Source organism: Pezoporus flaviventris, unplaced genomic scaffold (genome assembly GCF_033815535.1).
Source record: "Pezoporus flaviventris isolate CSIRO_AGI_PZ_B2104156 unplaced genomic scaffold, CSIRO_AGI_Pfla_v1 ptg000131l, whole genome shotgun sequence".
Taxonomy (NCBI): Eukaryota; Metazoa; Chordata; class Aves; order Psittaciformes; family Psittacidae; genus Pezoporus; species Pezoporus flaviventris.
The window spans coordinates 3,176,758-3,193,079 of record NW_026892679.1 but is presented as its reverse complement, the minus strand read 5'-3'; the positions used below and the strand labels follow the sequence as shown (position 1 = coordinate 3,193,079).

Here is a 16,322-nt window from a genome sequence, read left to right as displayed (position 1 = left end):
TTGGAAGGGACCTTAAAGGTCACCTAGTCCACCCCTACTGCAATACACAACTAGATCAGGTTGCTCAGAGCCCTATCCAACCTGACTGTTAATGTTTTCAGGGATGCAGCATCCACAACCTCTGAGGGACAATACGTGCCATTGTTTCATCACCCTCCTTGTAAAAGATTTCTCCTCTATATCTGGTCTGAACCTACCCTCCTTTAGCTTCAAGCCATTACCCTTATGCTATTGTCATATGTACAGGAAATCTCTGGCTGTATTAGCAGTATTATTTTCACCTCAGTCAAATGTTCTGTCTTCCTGAAATTTTAAATTAATTATTTTTTAAAATAATTTATGTTGAGTCACGTAGAAGACTCATATTCCAAATCATGGCAACAGAAACCAAAAGTGACTGCATACCACAAAGAGTGTCTCAAGTGAATGGCAAGCTAGAAGAGTAAGTGCTACGGTTGCTCATAATGATGATAAGGACTTAACTGTTTAGAGAAAACACAACTTTGAGGGAGATGAAATAAGTTGCATATATGCAATATCACAGTATCACAGTATCACAGTATGCTAGAGATTGGAAGGGACCTCGAAAGATCATCTAGTCCAATCCCCCTGCCGGGAGCAGGAACACCTAGATAGTGTTACACAGGAATGTGTCCAGGCGGGTTTTGAATGTCTCCAGGGAAGGAGACTCCACAACCTCCCTGGGCAGCCTGTTCCAGTGTTCCGTCACCCTCACTGAGAAGAAGTTTCTTCTCAAGTTTAAGTGGAACCTCTTGTGTTCCAGTTTGTACCCATGGAATATGCACATATTCCAATTTTGACAAGTACCCCTTCTGCGTAGTGGCTCACACAGAGCACTCTTCTTCAAAAGCTTTTTATGCATTCCCCAAATTGACATCGACTAGAAACAAAAGAACAATTAAGCCTAATGATCTTTTCCTTCTTCTTTTACCTTTCAATCACACATTATTTTCCTTCCTCCATACAACAAAAATAAAACAAAACCATGTGACATCCAGTATTTCAAAAGACAAATCCTTCCATGGCCTGACTCTTTAAGACAATGGAAAGAACTCAGTTCCTGTTAAGACTTCAAACAACTGAATAAAAACACCAGAATCTCAAAAGGATTCAAATGTTCATATTTTGGTTAGTCCAGTAAGGTTCATAATGTAAGATGTATTTGCATGAATTCATTCTATAATAAGCAACAGCCACAATTTTGCTTTCTCACTATTTGCATATGTACTTCCTTTTAGGCTTTGGTACCATGGATATTGTCTCTCATATATTTAGCCATGTGCTGTCATGCATTACTGCCATCTTAACAATTTTAAGTGAAGAAAGCTTTAACTCTAGCTTCTCAACTTTCCACTAACATAGCTCAAGATATACACTGAATTTTGGCAGGAAGGAGTAAAGGCTCTTAAGTAAGACATGCATCTGTAACTTCTGCAGCCTGCCTTTCTTCAGCTTCCTATTATCCAAATAAAAACTTTCTGAAATTAAAAGAAAGCTTTACCTGTGAAATCTGCCTTATAGTATTAAAATACTAGATGTGTGAATGTGTGCCACATTTTCTATTACTACCTGCCTTCAAAAAAAATACTAGAACCTATGAATATAAGTGATAAATATGTACAAGATAAAGGAAAGATATCTGTAGGTAGATTTTTAATAGATAAAAAGTATTAAGAAGGCAATAACCTTGCATCTGATGTCCAGTTTTCTGGTTCCACGAGGTACAAATATTTCTCTTGTTTTACAGAAATAATCTTTCCCTTTCGGACAACAGTGACTAAAGGAAATCCTTTCTGCACAATCCAAGTTTTCATCAACTTTTTTACATCTAGTGTTCCATTGGTAATCTGTACAAAACAATCATAAAATAACAAGAAAATAGCAAATGGAGAGCATTCCTAAACCTTCCTCCTTAACTTCCCAAGTACGTAGTAGAGTATGATTCTATGATTCTGTATCTGTAAGCAAGCACTTTGACACAAAGCTTGCAACTTTTGTAACCAATGATTTAGGGCAGCAGCTGGGTTTTATATTCTTAAGTTGAGGGAATCCTAGCTGATCAGTGGAAAGACAAATTGGAAACATTAGGTATGCTGAACCAGTGTGTCATGAGAGTGAAGAAGAAAACGTTACAGAAAAGGAAGTTATGGTAAGCTCCCAAGTTCCCTCCTACCCTTTTCTGTTTCCATATTGGTATTCTGATATTATATGGGTGTTTTGGATTCAAGATCTTCTTTTAATTCTGAAATGAACATTACAAATTGAATTAAAGCAAAGTTGTTTGTACAACAAAAACATACCCTTTATCTCTTTTTTTTTCCTTCCACTGACCAGCCTTTACATAGCTTAACCTTCAACCTCTTCTAATCTGTCAGGAACTGTTTGTACTAAAACATCCCCACTGAAGGGCACGTACTTTATAATGTCTACGTATCACTGCTTCTTTATTAGCCAAGATGATCATCCAACCTGAAAAGCAGTATGTCCTCTAACTTACAAAAATATGTTTTAGGTTGAGCTATCAGGAACATAAGAAAATTAAGATATCATTATTCAATTCACATTTAACTTTTACCAACCTATACTGTGTCTTTCTCTGGTTTACCTCAGCAGCATCTTACTGTCAACTGTTCTCTGTTCAAGCCAACAGCAACATGTACAGTTTAACCTCTTGGGAAAACACCACACTATTTATGTAGAGAATGACCATGCACTTTACACAGCTGTTTCAATTCAAAGGAAACAATTCTCTATCAAAATTTTAAAGAATTTGCAGCCTACGTATTTTTTTTTACTTTTCACCTATTCCCAGAAAACCACTGTTCACTAAATCCTTTTCATAGAATAGCTTGGGTTGGAAGGACCTTCAGAGGTCAACCCACCCTTCAATAAGCAGGGATATCTTCAACTAGATCGGGTTACCCACAAACACATCCAGCCTGGCCTTCATCTTGTTATCACAAACTGTCATTGTGATACTCACAATGGTACTTTATGCAATCCTTCAATAAATTCGCCAGGAAGCCCTGATGCATGCTATCACTTCCTTTTGCCACTATCTTTTCTTTCTTTCCTGTTACACTTTGAAAACACCAGGATATCTATAAGATCAATGCCAGCCAGCCAAAACCAAACAAACAAACACCAACAGAAAAATTCAAACCCAGGAGAAATGTTAAGAGAGCAGGAAACTAATGAAGTCTAACATTTGCATTTTGTCAACTTGCCTGTTTCTCATCTTAGTCTTCCAGTGTAACACTGTGAGCCACCTAAAGACTGGCAGAAAGATTTATTTTAATCTGTATAGAGGCATGAGTAAAATTGAAGCTTGCTCTACTGAAATAATTCTAATCCAAAAAGGGAATATACAAAAGCGTAGGCTACATGAAAATACAAAATCAACAGCATTACCACTGCAAGAAAACTCCACAAAACAAACCAAAGGCTCAGGCACAAAATGAGGTGCAGCCAGAAATGGACATAGGAGAAAAGGTAAACATTGTAAGGAGCATCAGAAAACATCTAAAGTCCCCAGTTAGTGGGCTTGTCCACACAGAAGGGCAACTTCTGGCAGCTAATGCTGTTGAATACTTGGTATCAGCAGGAATTTGGCAACTATTAAATCTGCACTAAATACAAATGGTTGTTTGTCATTAAAACAAGAAATACACACCGAGTTCTGATGTTAGATGTTACTAAATTGGTTGGATGCAATTCACTTAATAATACTATTACAGGTGGGTGAAGCAATCCCACAGTTAGTAGCTATTATTTTTGACTCTTAAAAGATGACTGAGGTTCCAAAAGACTGGAGAAAGAGGTCTGCTGAGTTTGCAGAAAAGCTGACCTTGGCCCATGGGCAAAGAGTAGAGTTCTGATAAAAAAACCCTTCTTTCTGAGCCAGGGAGACAGACTAAGCAAGTAATCTAAGGTTTTGAAAATGACACTTTTCTCATGCTCTAGTAACAGTTAAACACTGCAGCCAGTAGCAGTTAAGCCCTCACATTTAATTAATGTAAGGCATGTGTGTGGTCTCTTCAGCCACTCTGTATGGATAATACCATCTCCCTGAGGTATGTTTTCTATGTATACAGGACTGAAGCTGCATGGTCAGAAGGCTCCATTTTGCAGAAGTTGAGAAAAGAAAAGTCTATTTAAAAAAATATCACTATACAAACTAGAAGACTTCTCTGTCGTAACAGAGTCATAGTCTGATATCACTGATAATCCCTCACTAGCTGACAAACTAGTGACTGTGTATAACTGAACACACACAGCCACTTGTGACATATGGCAATAACTAATAGAGGTTCCCATTCTGCAGAATTTCGGATATCACAAGGTAGATGTGAAGAACCAAAACTAAATATTAAGTTAGTATTCTGCTTAGGACTCAGCTTCTGCAGGGAAACCTCACATGTATTTCTGAGACTTTAATACACACTATGCAGTACACACGCTCACAGGGAAATCTGTTTCCTTCTCTTAAACAACTACCTTGACATTCCCTTGGTGATACTCATCAGCTATTTCTTGTTGGGATCAGTTCCTTTCTTGCACTCTCACTGAGACACATTTTCCCTTTCACCCCCACCCCAGTGCTCTCTCCATTGCACTTCTCCCATTCCACCCCTCTTCCTCCCCTTCTCCCTTCTGCTGTCTCTCCCTCCTCCTCCATATGCACCCTCTTGCCCCTACTCTCCCTGGCTCCCAGAGGCTTGCAAACTCACTCCCTCCTGCCTGTGCCATTGCTTTCTTGTGCCCTTAGTCTCTGCCCTCACACCCACTTTAATGCCTGCCTTACCATTTCAGAGCTGCTGAACTAAACTGCCCCCCCCCCCCCAGTCTGTTTTCCTACAATCCCAGGTCTGCTTCTTGAAACAGAACCTATCACTGAAATGAAATTAGACTAGTAGAGTGTATCCCAAGACCTCTACAGAGGTTGGATTATTGGAAAGTAAAGTTTTGCCTTGCTTTTGAGATATTTTTATTCTGGCCTTAATACACTGACAATGCAACTCAAGAAAGGATAGGTACATAGTGATGTATACATACATGTGGATATGCATGGTAGTGCATTCCCACTTCCAGTGCTTTTTTTTGGGATGACACTCAATGGGGTCCTAGAAGCTACAGGAATATCCATATCTGTATGAAAGAACTTTTGACTATGATGAGCAAGAACTTCAGAGTATTTACCTACAATCTATTATCTTATTTCTTTCACAAACAAAGAAATCAAATTTACAACAAACAAGAAGAGCATATCAAAGATGGATACCTCATTCATGCTGTCCCACAAGCCATCACTCTGGGCACATCCATACTTGTGATTATGCAAGTATACCTCAATTCCAGCTTGGAAAACATCCTTAGTGAGATAGTGCTTCAGCATTAAAAGAAGTGAAGCACCCTTCAGGGAGGGAAAAAAAAAAAAGAAAAAGAAAAAAAGAAAGAAAAGGAAAAGAATTGGTAAATTAAAGGTATAGAATTTGCTTTTTCACAGTACAAGAATAACTCAGTAGGTGGCAGATTTTATCCCAAATGATATCATTTGAATAATTACATTAACACTCATATGCCTTGTAAAAAAATTTTTTTTAGTATTTCATAAAGTCCAAATATACTTACAAAAAATGCTAATACAGCTTGAAAATTTTTCTAGTTAGTATCATCTCAAAAATATTGCCCTCGTACTGGTCCCTACTGGCTGCCATATTTCATCAGAAATATTCTTCTGTATGGTACAGAACTGCACTTGTGAGATAGTATTTAACAGTCATATGATTTGCAGTTATATCAAAAAGCTAAAAATACAGGGAAGAGAGGAAATCTACTTAGTAGATCTACAGATGACTGCAGAAGGACAAGTTCATTTTGATAGTGACCAAAGATGGACAGGTGGACCCAACAGCCCTGAGTAGACCAGGTTTCTCAACTGAGTCTCAGACTACTCAAGGATGCCAGTCAAATCATGTTGACCAGTTAAGACTTGCAAAAAGAAACTGGCGAAGACAAACCAAAACAGCTGTGGGAACAGCACTGCACTGAGGTAGATGTAATATTTGATTATTTTCTAGTAAGTACTAGCTGCCCCCATGGTTTCTTATTAGATGAAATTGCAAGCATAGACAGATAGCTGGAGGGAAAAAAGCTAATCTAAACAATATAAAAGGCTTTCTTCTAATGCTACCAAAATTATGTGACACGGTATGTAAAACCTGAGATAATGCAAGTAAAAATTGGGCAAATACAGATATTTGCTCTCTCATGCATTTTCAGGTGAGGCACTGTGGAGCTCACAACCCTCACTAGACATTAGAAATAATCAAGTTGCAGACAACCAGATATGCAGTGAAGTAATTTTGCACTCCAGATGCAAGCCTACAGCTCAGAAAGTCTCCAAAATACAGATTTTTAAAGGCAGGGAGAGTAAAAAAAGAAGCAATTGCTTAAGTAAGAGCCTTGTTTTTACTCTTTTCATAAGCACTTCTTACAGTTTGCCATCAAAATAGAAAATATATCTAACTGGATCTTTTGTTTCACTTGCTGGGTAACCCTCTCACATCTTCATGAGTATTCTACTTTCCGCTGAAGCATGCATGAAGCAAAAGTATATTAAGAGCAAAAACACACTCACATAATCTTAATTAAAAAGCTACATAGATGCTCAGAAACACTACTGAGAGATCCTGCATTGTTTGTGTTAAGTGTAAATTACCCCCAAACAATTGTCAGTATATGCTTACTTACTCATGTTTTCAATACTGAATATATCATTTCCGAAATATTTCAAAATATTTTTAAAGCTACCTTGATATATGAAAGTGCATCAAACATTTCTTCAATTTGCTCTGAAGACTGAACAGCAGAGGAGACTGGATGTGAAGAATTCAAGGAATCCTTCATCATAGCCTTGAAAATCAAATTAAGGAAATCTTCATCCTAAAAAGGAAAAATTATAAGTGTCTGAGAAGCTTGAACATAGAGCAGAACAGTAAAAGTTGTCTCTGCATTGCTCTCCCATTGGCTTAACATGACATTGCTCACCTTCCTGCCAATGGAGGTAGCAAAACATTTGTCAGGGTAGCATTTATAAAATCTATTTATAAAATCATTATCAATCATTTAAAATCTATTTAAAATAAAGAATGGTATAAATCTATTTATAAAATCATTTCAGCAGTAGAATCTCACTCTTGAGTTTGCATCATAATCCAAACCCTTAAACTCCTCTTTCAGGTAAATGCATCATTGGCATTAGTGAAAATAAATTTACCTACTAAGTAGGTGTCCACTTTCAGATTTGGCTCACCAATGTTTTCAATTCATTTACAGGAAACAGGGAATACAAAATCATAACTTCTTTGGTATGCTTTAATACTGAAGCATGAAGTCTGGTGAAATTACTCACTACAGTGTTATTTGTGAGAATGTAAAGAACATCTCTTCTAATGATCCTAGTAACAAAGTCTCTTCCTTCTTTTATTCTAGGATTAAGATATTTCAATTGAATACATTGTTAACAGAACACAGCAACTCCAAACACTCAAAAGAAGCTGATTGCACTGGTATTTGTCCATTTAATTTCACTGAAACTTGAGCAAACAATTCTCTATACAGTTACCTCTACACAGTAGAGAGTTCTATACAACACAATAAAGATACACTTAAAAGTTTAAAATATTAAAGCTATTCTTCTTGAATGCAGAAGTTCTGAGTGATTCGGGTTTTCTGTTATTTTTACCAAAAGGCATCTTTGGCATCACCAACTGGCGAAATCAGAGGTTGGTGAAGGCACTTTGTCAGGCATCTTTCAAAACAAAGTATGCAAGTGTTAGATGTGCTCTTGTTAAAACATTAGTCTAGTTTTCTCTCCTCCTGTCACCATATAGGCACACAAGAAGCACCCCACAAGCATACTTTCAGTGGGCATCAAACTCAACAACCAAGCTAGCCCAAACTGAAAAATTTTTTAAACACTCAGTTCCAAAATAGAATTCTACCAAACCAAATTAGCAGCCCAATTTTCTTAATGCAGCAACAAAGATGAATTAAGAACTAAAAGTCACAGTCAGAAGGGTGAGAAGAAAACAATCCAGCAAGCAGAACATAGTACATGTCAGGTTTTTAATCCCATGATTAAAACTGCAAATCACAAACACTCCTCGAAGCTGGTTCCAGAGCCTTCCTCTCCTAGGAGATACCCTTACCTAGGATGCAAAATTAGTCTCCCCACTGCTCCCTCCCTTTATTTCCACTAATCTTGGTTTCTCTGTCTTCATTCAGTGACAGAGATGCTTTACAGCAGTAGCTGGTATCCCTTCCTTAGAGAGCAAAAGATCAAACTTGAATCCTTCAAGTTTTCCAGGGTTTCAAAAGCTGGGTCACTTACTACCCGAGTACTTTCCTTCAGCCACATTGCAAACACAAGTGCCAGTGGGAGCAGTGCTTTGTGTTACTTGTGTAACTCAATGCTGTCAGAATTCATTAGGTGGGACCATATGATACTTTTATACGAGATCCCCTGATTAGTGAATCCCAAACTGATTCAGACAGAAGCAAGTACCGCAATGGAAAGACAGAAATTATCATAGTAATACTTAGTAACCTGAAGCTCTGTTGCTTCTTACGTCTACTAGGAAACAAAGGCTACTACTTTCCTAGTAGTTTATTAGAAAAAATACTTGGTTGATTATATGCCTGGACTTTCTGTGTAAAGAAAAGTTATAATGCGATATATAGACACCTACATGTTTTAATACCTGCTGTCCTACACAAAACACTTTAACCTACACAAACCACAAAAGCTACATATAGACTGCTACCAAAACAAAACAAAAAACACAAACACAAAACCAGCATACCCAAAGTCCACCTCCCAAACCACTTCCAATATAATCAAATTGCCAAAGCAGAGGAGATAAAGTATAACCTCAGTGGTGCCCAAAGGGAATTTCAGTATAGGTTCGTATATATCTGTCCTTTACAGGCAGCATTAAAACATGGATCATACCAAAGGTATGGTAAATGTAGTTACAGAAAGTACTTACTGAATGTAATTCTGGAAAAATCTCTTCCATGGCAAAGTACTCCATGAAAGTGGCAAATCCCTCATTCAGCCAGAGATCATTCCACCATTCCATAGTTACCAGATTGCCAAACCACTATAAAAGACAAAAAATGTTATTCTTTTTTCATAAATAAAATCAGATTAGTACAGTAACACCTTGTGCATCCATCGCTTTGTCTTGCAGCAAAATCAAGTTCAGTCAAAACCACAGTAACAACTTTGCATGAACAACTCCTACGTACTTCAGGCAGAGTTGCACCCCATCTGCTGTATTGGAAAAAATACAACCACAAGTATTTCTAACAGACACAATGTACAACCCCATCACAGTGAGGACAGGGCTGAGTTTAAGGACAAAATTACAAAAAAAACAAACAAACAAAACAACGCACCACATTTAAACAATGACCTCCCCAGACTAGTACCTGATGGGCAAGCTCATGTGCTATCACTGCAGTTACTGACTTTTTATCCCTTGCTGAAGAAGTATGACTGTCAAACAGGAGTGCTGATTCTCGGAAGGTGATCAAGCCCCAGTTTTCCATCGCACCAGACTGAAGATCAGGAATTGCTACCAAATCTGGAAAAGATTTGAGAAAAGCATTTGAAAACTGCTAGTTAGAGCCATTATGTATTTCAAATCTACCTGTTCTATTCAATAATTCCTGAAAACCTCATTATTAAAATCCTGTGGTGTGGACATGTGCTCATATCAGCACAGAAGCCCCACAGACATACAGCTATGTTTCTCTAGCGCTACTCTTAAACAAGTAGTTTAGATCTTGCCTTTAGACCTTGCATTAACAACTAATGAGGAAATGAGGCTGCCCTACTGAAAGCAGTGGTTCAGAGGACTACATTTCATTATCTTTCTTTCCAGTCAAACTAATACATGCAGAGAAATCAGGGTGCAGATTCTGCACTGGTGAACATGATTCACAGATTGAGAATTCTCTATCTCCCTACTAAGGCATATCATGTTAAATTTACATGGACTGCTTTGATGTTATGTATAACTATAAGCAATCCAGTGTCAAAAGCATATAAAAAAATTCCAGCTTGGGAATGACTTAATGGTCGTACTTACAACGTTGGTTTTTTGTTTTGTTTTTTTTTTTAATTTTGGGGAAATCTTATTTTGCAATTTTCACATGACAAGGACTTACCTAATTTTTCAAGAGGGTAGTTTATTAAAAAGTAGTTTTGATAAAATTCCAGAAGTTTCACTGATGTGTTTAGGGCATATTCAACTTGGTTTAGATGCTGTGGTATGGCATAGACAGATACCTAGTCCAAACAGAAAAAAGATTTTGAAACATATAGTTACAAGAGCTTTAGAGTAAAAGAGAAGCTTGCAGAAATTCCTGAAACAGATAGGACAGTGTTACGGTTTAAGATCAGCCGGTAATCCAGAACCATGCAGCCGCTCGCTCACTCTCCAGTCTTCTTCCTCCCACTCCCGGAGGGATGGGGAGGAGAATCGAAAGAATGTAACTCCCACAGGTTGAGATAAGAACAGTTCAGTAAATAAGGTATAACACAAACCACTGCTGCTACCACCAATAATAATAATGATAAGGGAAATAACAAGGGAAGAGAATACAACCGCTCACCACCCGCCAACTGATACCCAGTCTGACTAGAGCAGCGATCTCGCTCTTCTGGTTTACTGATGTGCTGTGGTATGGAATACCCCTTTGGTTAGTCTGGGTCAGGTATCCTGTCTCTGCTTCCTCCCGGCTTCCCCTCCTCCCTGGCAGAGCATGAGACTCAGAAAGTCCTTGGTCAGAGTAAACATTACTGAGCAACAACCAAAAACATCAGTGTTATCAGCACTGTTCCCAGGCTGAAAGTCAACAGGCAGCACTGCACCAGCTACTAACAAGGAGAAAAATGACTGCTACTGCTGAACCGAGGACAGACAGTTTTGGGAGTACACGTCAGTTACAAATACTAGTTATGAAGCTGTCAGTGAAGAGTTAATTTTTTTTGCTAAAGCCAGTCAAAATACAGACAGACTATCCAGGTGACCAATGTGTATGTGAGAACAATTCGATGCTGACACCCTTAAGGAAAGTATTCGTTAAGGGTCTACATAAACAGAAGTTGATCCAGTTCCTTTTTCACTCCGTCATGAGTTAAACGACACCTCCTGCATGCTTCAATTAGTCTGTAAGTTTAGTCTATCAGTATGTTAACACTAGTATCATCTGCAAGAAATTCTCCCAAGAAATAGTAACTGGCAAAAGTTAATCCATTTTCCTACCTAAAGCAGAGCCACATTAGACCTGATGTAAGAAGCATTCATAAAAATTGAGAGGTTACAGACTCCCTCTAGTCACACTGAAGTGGCTATATCAATAACATAAATTCGATTAAGTTACAGGCTGATCCAGGTTTAGGATGCCCTTTCATACACAAACAAAAAAATATGTTGAGACTAATTTTTCCATTCTCTTAAAAAAACCCTTCCTTTTACCATACTACAAATCAGTAAACAAATGATATTTCAAATAGATAGATAGGGTGATCTTTTATTTTTGAGTTTGAACCAGTAAGGACAAAATCTAATGCTCCTGGAAACGTATTCTTAGCTGCTAAGGATCTTCTGAGTTCTTAGACTTCAACTCTAAGCTATTTTATAACATTTAAGACAATAAGCTTACTCTGTGTGAATTGGTTAGCCAAAATCTTTGAATCTCCCAGCCACAAAGAGCTGGAAGCATTCTGAGAAAATGTCATTATATGCTTCCTTCTTACAATTTTCCTCAACCTACTAGATGCTGTTGGCAACAGAACAACCCACTAGCTAGACTTTCGCCTTATTTGGTGTAACCATTCTTACGCTTTCTTCCTTTAAGCTGTCGAGTACTCTTAGATACTGCTAAAACCCTTGTGTTTGATGCCTTCTAAAGGTCTGCTGGACTTCCTTAGCTTAGCCAAATCTTGCTTGGTGGTCAAAATGGAAGGAGAAGCACAGTTAAGAACCTTTTTCCTTAGTTAGAACACATCACACAGTCCTTTTCTCCTGTCCTACATGCGTCTGCCATAAAATACCTCAGAAGTACTGACAATCCATGCAAATTGCTCTCAGTTTTATGAACAAAGCAAAGCACACCTCCATAGGTAGTTGTTCGAGCTCTGCAAACATGAAACATTTAGTATACTCATCAGTTTTATGCCTGCTAAAGAACTGGCTACATGGTTTTACCAGACTACAGTTCAAATACTCACCTCAATGGTAGCCACAAGGTGGGGATTAGAGGGGGAATAAAAAAAAAAAAAAAAAAGGAGTGGTCTAACCTGACCAAACAGTCTGCCCTATTCAGCTATAATTAGAAATACTTGTCCAAGTCAGATTCAAAGCTTACTGACCAGTACCTTTACTTGTGTATACTAGATTAAACAGTGGGCTGCTTCTCCTCAGTGTTACTAGCAGTATTTATTCCCTCTGCCCCCCTCTAGGCAGGTACTGGCACTTCTGACTTTTCATGAGGAAGGGCCAGTTCCTGTTGGAGAGTCATTGCTCACATGAAAATCCTGGACCTCCTAAAACGAGATAAAGGAGCACCTCCTAATACCAAAATGCTTTTTCTTTAGTTACTGTAATTGCACACATCATATGAACTGCTCACTGACCATGCAGGCTATAGCCCCATGAAGGACAAAGATCAAAGAGGACCAACTGTTTGATTTTTTTCAACCTTCCAAAACCAAAAGTCTCACAGTGAAATAATTGTATTCAGGTGACTAAATGCAGATATAAACTTCGTCTGTTTGCTTTACTGCAGGGCATGGGCTTGTCTGGGGCTCTTTTAGTAGATTATCTTTGCAGGCATAGAACATATTTGCAGCTTGAAAATAGTATGTACGCTTCCCTGGTAACTGTAATGTTTCTGTACATCACCTGAACAACTCCTGGTTTTCATGACATTACTCCCTCACAGATGAAGCATTAAAACTAAAAATTTAAAACTTTCATCTCTGGCAGCTTTTAAGAATTTTAGATTTTGTAAATTTCCACTGTTTACGAGACTGATCCTGAGTCCTTTGCTGGAACAGTCTTCTCAACCTGGTATAAGCACTGAAGTCAGCACAACCTATAGCATATGGCTTTTCCCCCTATACTATTATGAATATAATAAAAGCAAGAAAATTAATCCAAAACAGACAAAGCTTGCTTGTGGGTTACAGATTTTTTTATGTTTTGTTTCGATTGGCTGGTTGACTTGAGACGGGTGAGGGAGAACTTAAAATTCAACAAACATACCAGACTCTCATTAGTTTCCCTACTGATGTTTTTCAAGTCTGCAACAACAAAGGCTACTAGGTAGGTGCTCATCTTCAAACTCACAAAAAACTCATCTTGAACAATTCCATTTGTCACAGGAGTAGTGGCTTTCTGCAGGTGAAAGGAAAACTTATTAATACAGACAAAAAACATTAAGGCATGCAAGGAAAAAATGTTCAATAAATAAATTAAAAAGATATATATAATTTAGTTCAGACTTTGACCTCCTGTATAAACCAAAATCTATGAAAGATTAGCATTAATTCAAGAGGGCTTTAGGCTAGATAGGAGACACAGTTCAGCATGGCCTACTAAAAATAGTTTAACTCATGCAGTACCACATTTGTCTTTTCCCAGAAGCTTCTTCTAAACTAGGTAACCAGACATACTCACTATTTTAAAATAGCAGAACAAAAAAACACTCACATACACCTTTATGAAAGAGACTGCATTTTAAGAAGTGAAGAAAACCTAAGGTTTCTGTTAATTTAAAGCAAAAACTTGCCCAGCTTAAAAACACACTGCCAAATGTAACTATCTGCTCAGTCTTCTGAAGTAAGATACCATCGTGCATCTTAAATTACATTTAGTTCAGAAGTTTTTCTTTAATATTAGCCCTGGAAAGGCACACTATATGCCTTACTTTTCTGTATAGTCCTTCACAAGCATAAATTACATAAAGAATAAAGGGAAAAGTTCAAAACCAATGTAGTGCAGAATAGTAAAGGTCTGGAGAGAGACATGGTAATTCATATGGCTTCCTAAACTTAATAAACTTGCTTCCAGAAACCACAAATATTTAAAAAACAAAAATAAACTTAGTTTTAGACAGGGTCATTTCAAACCAAACAATGATTTAACACTTAACTGCCACAGAAAATTTAGCTATCAACCTTAAACAGGAATAGATTTTTAAGCCTGAAGACATGATGGTACAATTATCTAGCCTGACCACTGCCTATAACAGAATGCCAAACTGTATTCCTTCAGCAACTCAACATTTCTGCATTTACTACAGCTTAATCTTCATAAAGAGGTGATACCCTATTTAAGAAAAATACACTGTGGCTGCAGATAAACTGGTTCAAAAATCAGTTTTCCTCATTAAAAAAAATAAGTACAACAAACAAAAAAACCCTACTAACAAAACCACAACAGAAAAAAACACAAGCCCAAGCATACGCAGTTTATTTCTAGCCTTAATGTGTGTCAGCCACTATATATTGATATCCTAGTAATATGCATGCTAGTTGAGAAGGCCTGACTCAAAGATCTCTTGCTCACATAGGTATTTATAGAAAATGAAGTTCACATTTAACCATCTCATGGCTAAATTAAAAAGTCTCTCCATTCAGCACAACTTGTTACCAAGAACTGCAGTTATTACAGAAGTATCTGTACCATTTTTCCTAACAGGAATTTATTTAAGTGTTTATTTTCAGAAAAATAACCTATCCCAGAAATGATCTCATCAACACAATATACTTTTATAAAACACAATTTCTTTCTTTATTCACACAAGAATCAACTCATTAGCCTGTGCATAGGGAGCCCACAGTATGTAAGAGAATACCTAATCCAGGTTAAAACGTAAGAATTCAGCATGTGCTAAAGCTCTTGTGAGATCAAAAAACTCTAAAGAAATAAATCATAAAACCATGCCACTTAAAAGAAGATTTACATATAAAAATGGGTACAATTTAAACAAACTGCCATGGACACAAGAGAAAGTGTTGTGTTGATGTAGCTTACTATTTCACGGAAACTCTTGTCTAATTTCTTCACTTATACACTTAAAAAAAAAGAAAGTTTTTATTGTCATTCACTTGTGTAAGTTATCTGGAGAACTTACAAAAACAAGGGAACTACTTTTGAAGCCATTAAGGGACTGCATGCTTGGACCTTGTACAACAAAAATGGAATTATACAGTATCAAATTATCAGGGCATAAATTTGAAGGACAAAATGAAAATAATATTGTTTGCAGTATAAGCACAAATAAGTAATTATCTTGGGGATGTTGCCCATTAGCAAAATCATCAATTCATTTACTCTACATGTTTCTATATCTTCTTGATAAATTCTATATTTTCTTGATAAACCTGACCTGCTCTTTTGACACAAGAATTCACATTTGATCCTCAGCACTAAACACACAACTTCATTGCTTTTAATGTCTTTTTCTAATACTATCTTTGTTCCACATCCAGAAGCTTTCTCAAATCTTTGTCAGACATGCAGATGTTATAACAGCCTGTTTTTTTCAAATTTAATTCACATTTCTTGAGGTGCGAGAGCTATTTCCAGTCTAATTAGAAGAAGATTCTCTGGCAACAAAAAAAAAACTCACTACACAAAAAATGCCCAGTTTTCCTTTCAGGCATGTTGGCTGGACTCAAGTTACAATTCTTGGCAACACAGAGCTTCAGCTTCTCTGCAGACTCTCTCAGGAAGACTGAAAAGTCTGCTCGTCTCTGAGTGAACACTCAGTGTTCACTGCATCGTGACCCACTTGCATAGTTTGCAGAAAGACACAATCTGAAATGTCACAGTCTTGCCCAACACCACAAACACAGGCACAGCATTTTCCCAACTGACTTCTTTCTGTACATGCAAAGTTGAATTAACATCTCTCACAAAAGACATGAAATCTGAATGAAATCATAGGAAGAAGTAGGGAAAGTGATGCAGGGTCTAGGTTAAATGATTCAACAAAGCACCTACTGAGGAAGGCACCTTGGAGGTGCTGCACAACCACATATGGTAGGAAAAAGAAAAAAAGGAAGTAGACACACATGCTTGCTACCACGAGGTATCTTACTCTTTATCGCTTATTCTGCTGGAGAAGTCTAGTACCACAATGGACATGAGCAGACATACTAAGTGACAGTAGGCAGGTAACTGCTACCAAAGCACTAGCAACTATCAACCACAGGA

General features: G+C 37.5%; 1 protein-coding gene across 6 annotated transcripts in view; it reads right to left on the bottom strand.

Annotated features, from left to right (window-relative positions):
- LNPEP (leucyl and cystinyl aminopeptidase) overlaps positions 1 to 16,322 on the bottom strand; it is a 43,432-nt gene that overhangs the window by 9,743 nt on the left and 17,367 nt on the right. For 5 of the 6 annotated variants that reach the window (XM_061478762.1, XM_061478764.1, XM_061478763.1 and 2 more), the window contains 7 exons: positions 13,365 to 13,496; positions 10,261 to 10,381; positions 9,520 to 9,674; positions 9,075 to 9,188; positions 6,835 to 6,966; positions 5,303 to 5,434; positions 1,708 to 1,868 (listed from right to left, as the gene is read on the bottom strand). In XM_061478762.1, coding sequence (XP_061334746.1) covers positions 1,708 to 1,868; positions 5,303 to 5,434; positions 6,835 to 6,966; positions 9,075 to 9,188; positions 9,520 to 9,674; positions 10,261 to 10,381; positions 13,365 to 13,496 — 947 coding nt within the window. The remainder of the gene's footprint in view (positions 1 to 1,707; positions 1,869 to 5,302; positions 5,435 to 6,834; positions 6,967 to 9,074; positions 9,189 to 9,519; positions 9,675 to 10,260; positions 10,382 to 13,364; positions 13,497 to 16,322) is intronic. The other variant, XM_061478765.1, reaches the window with a different exon arrangement.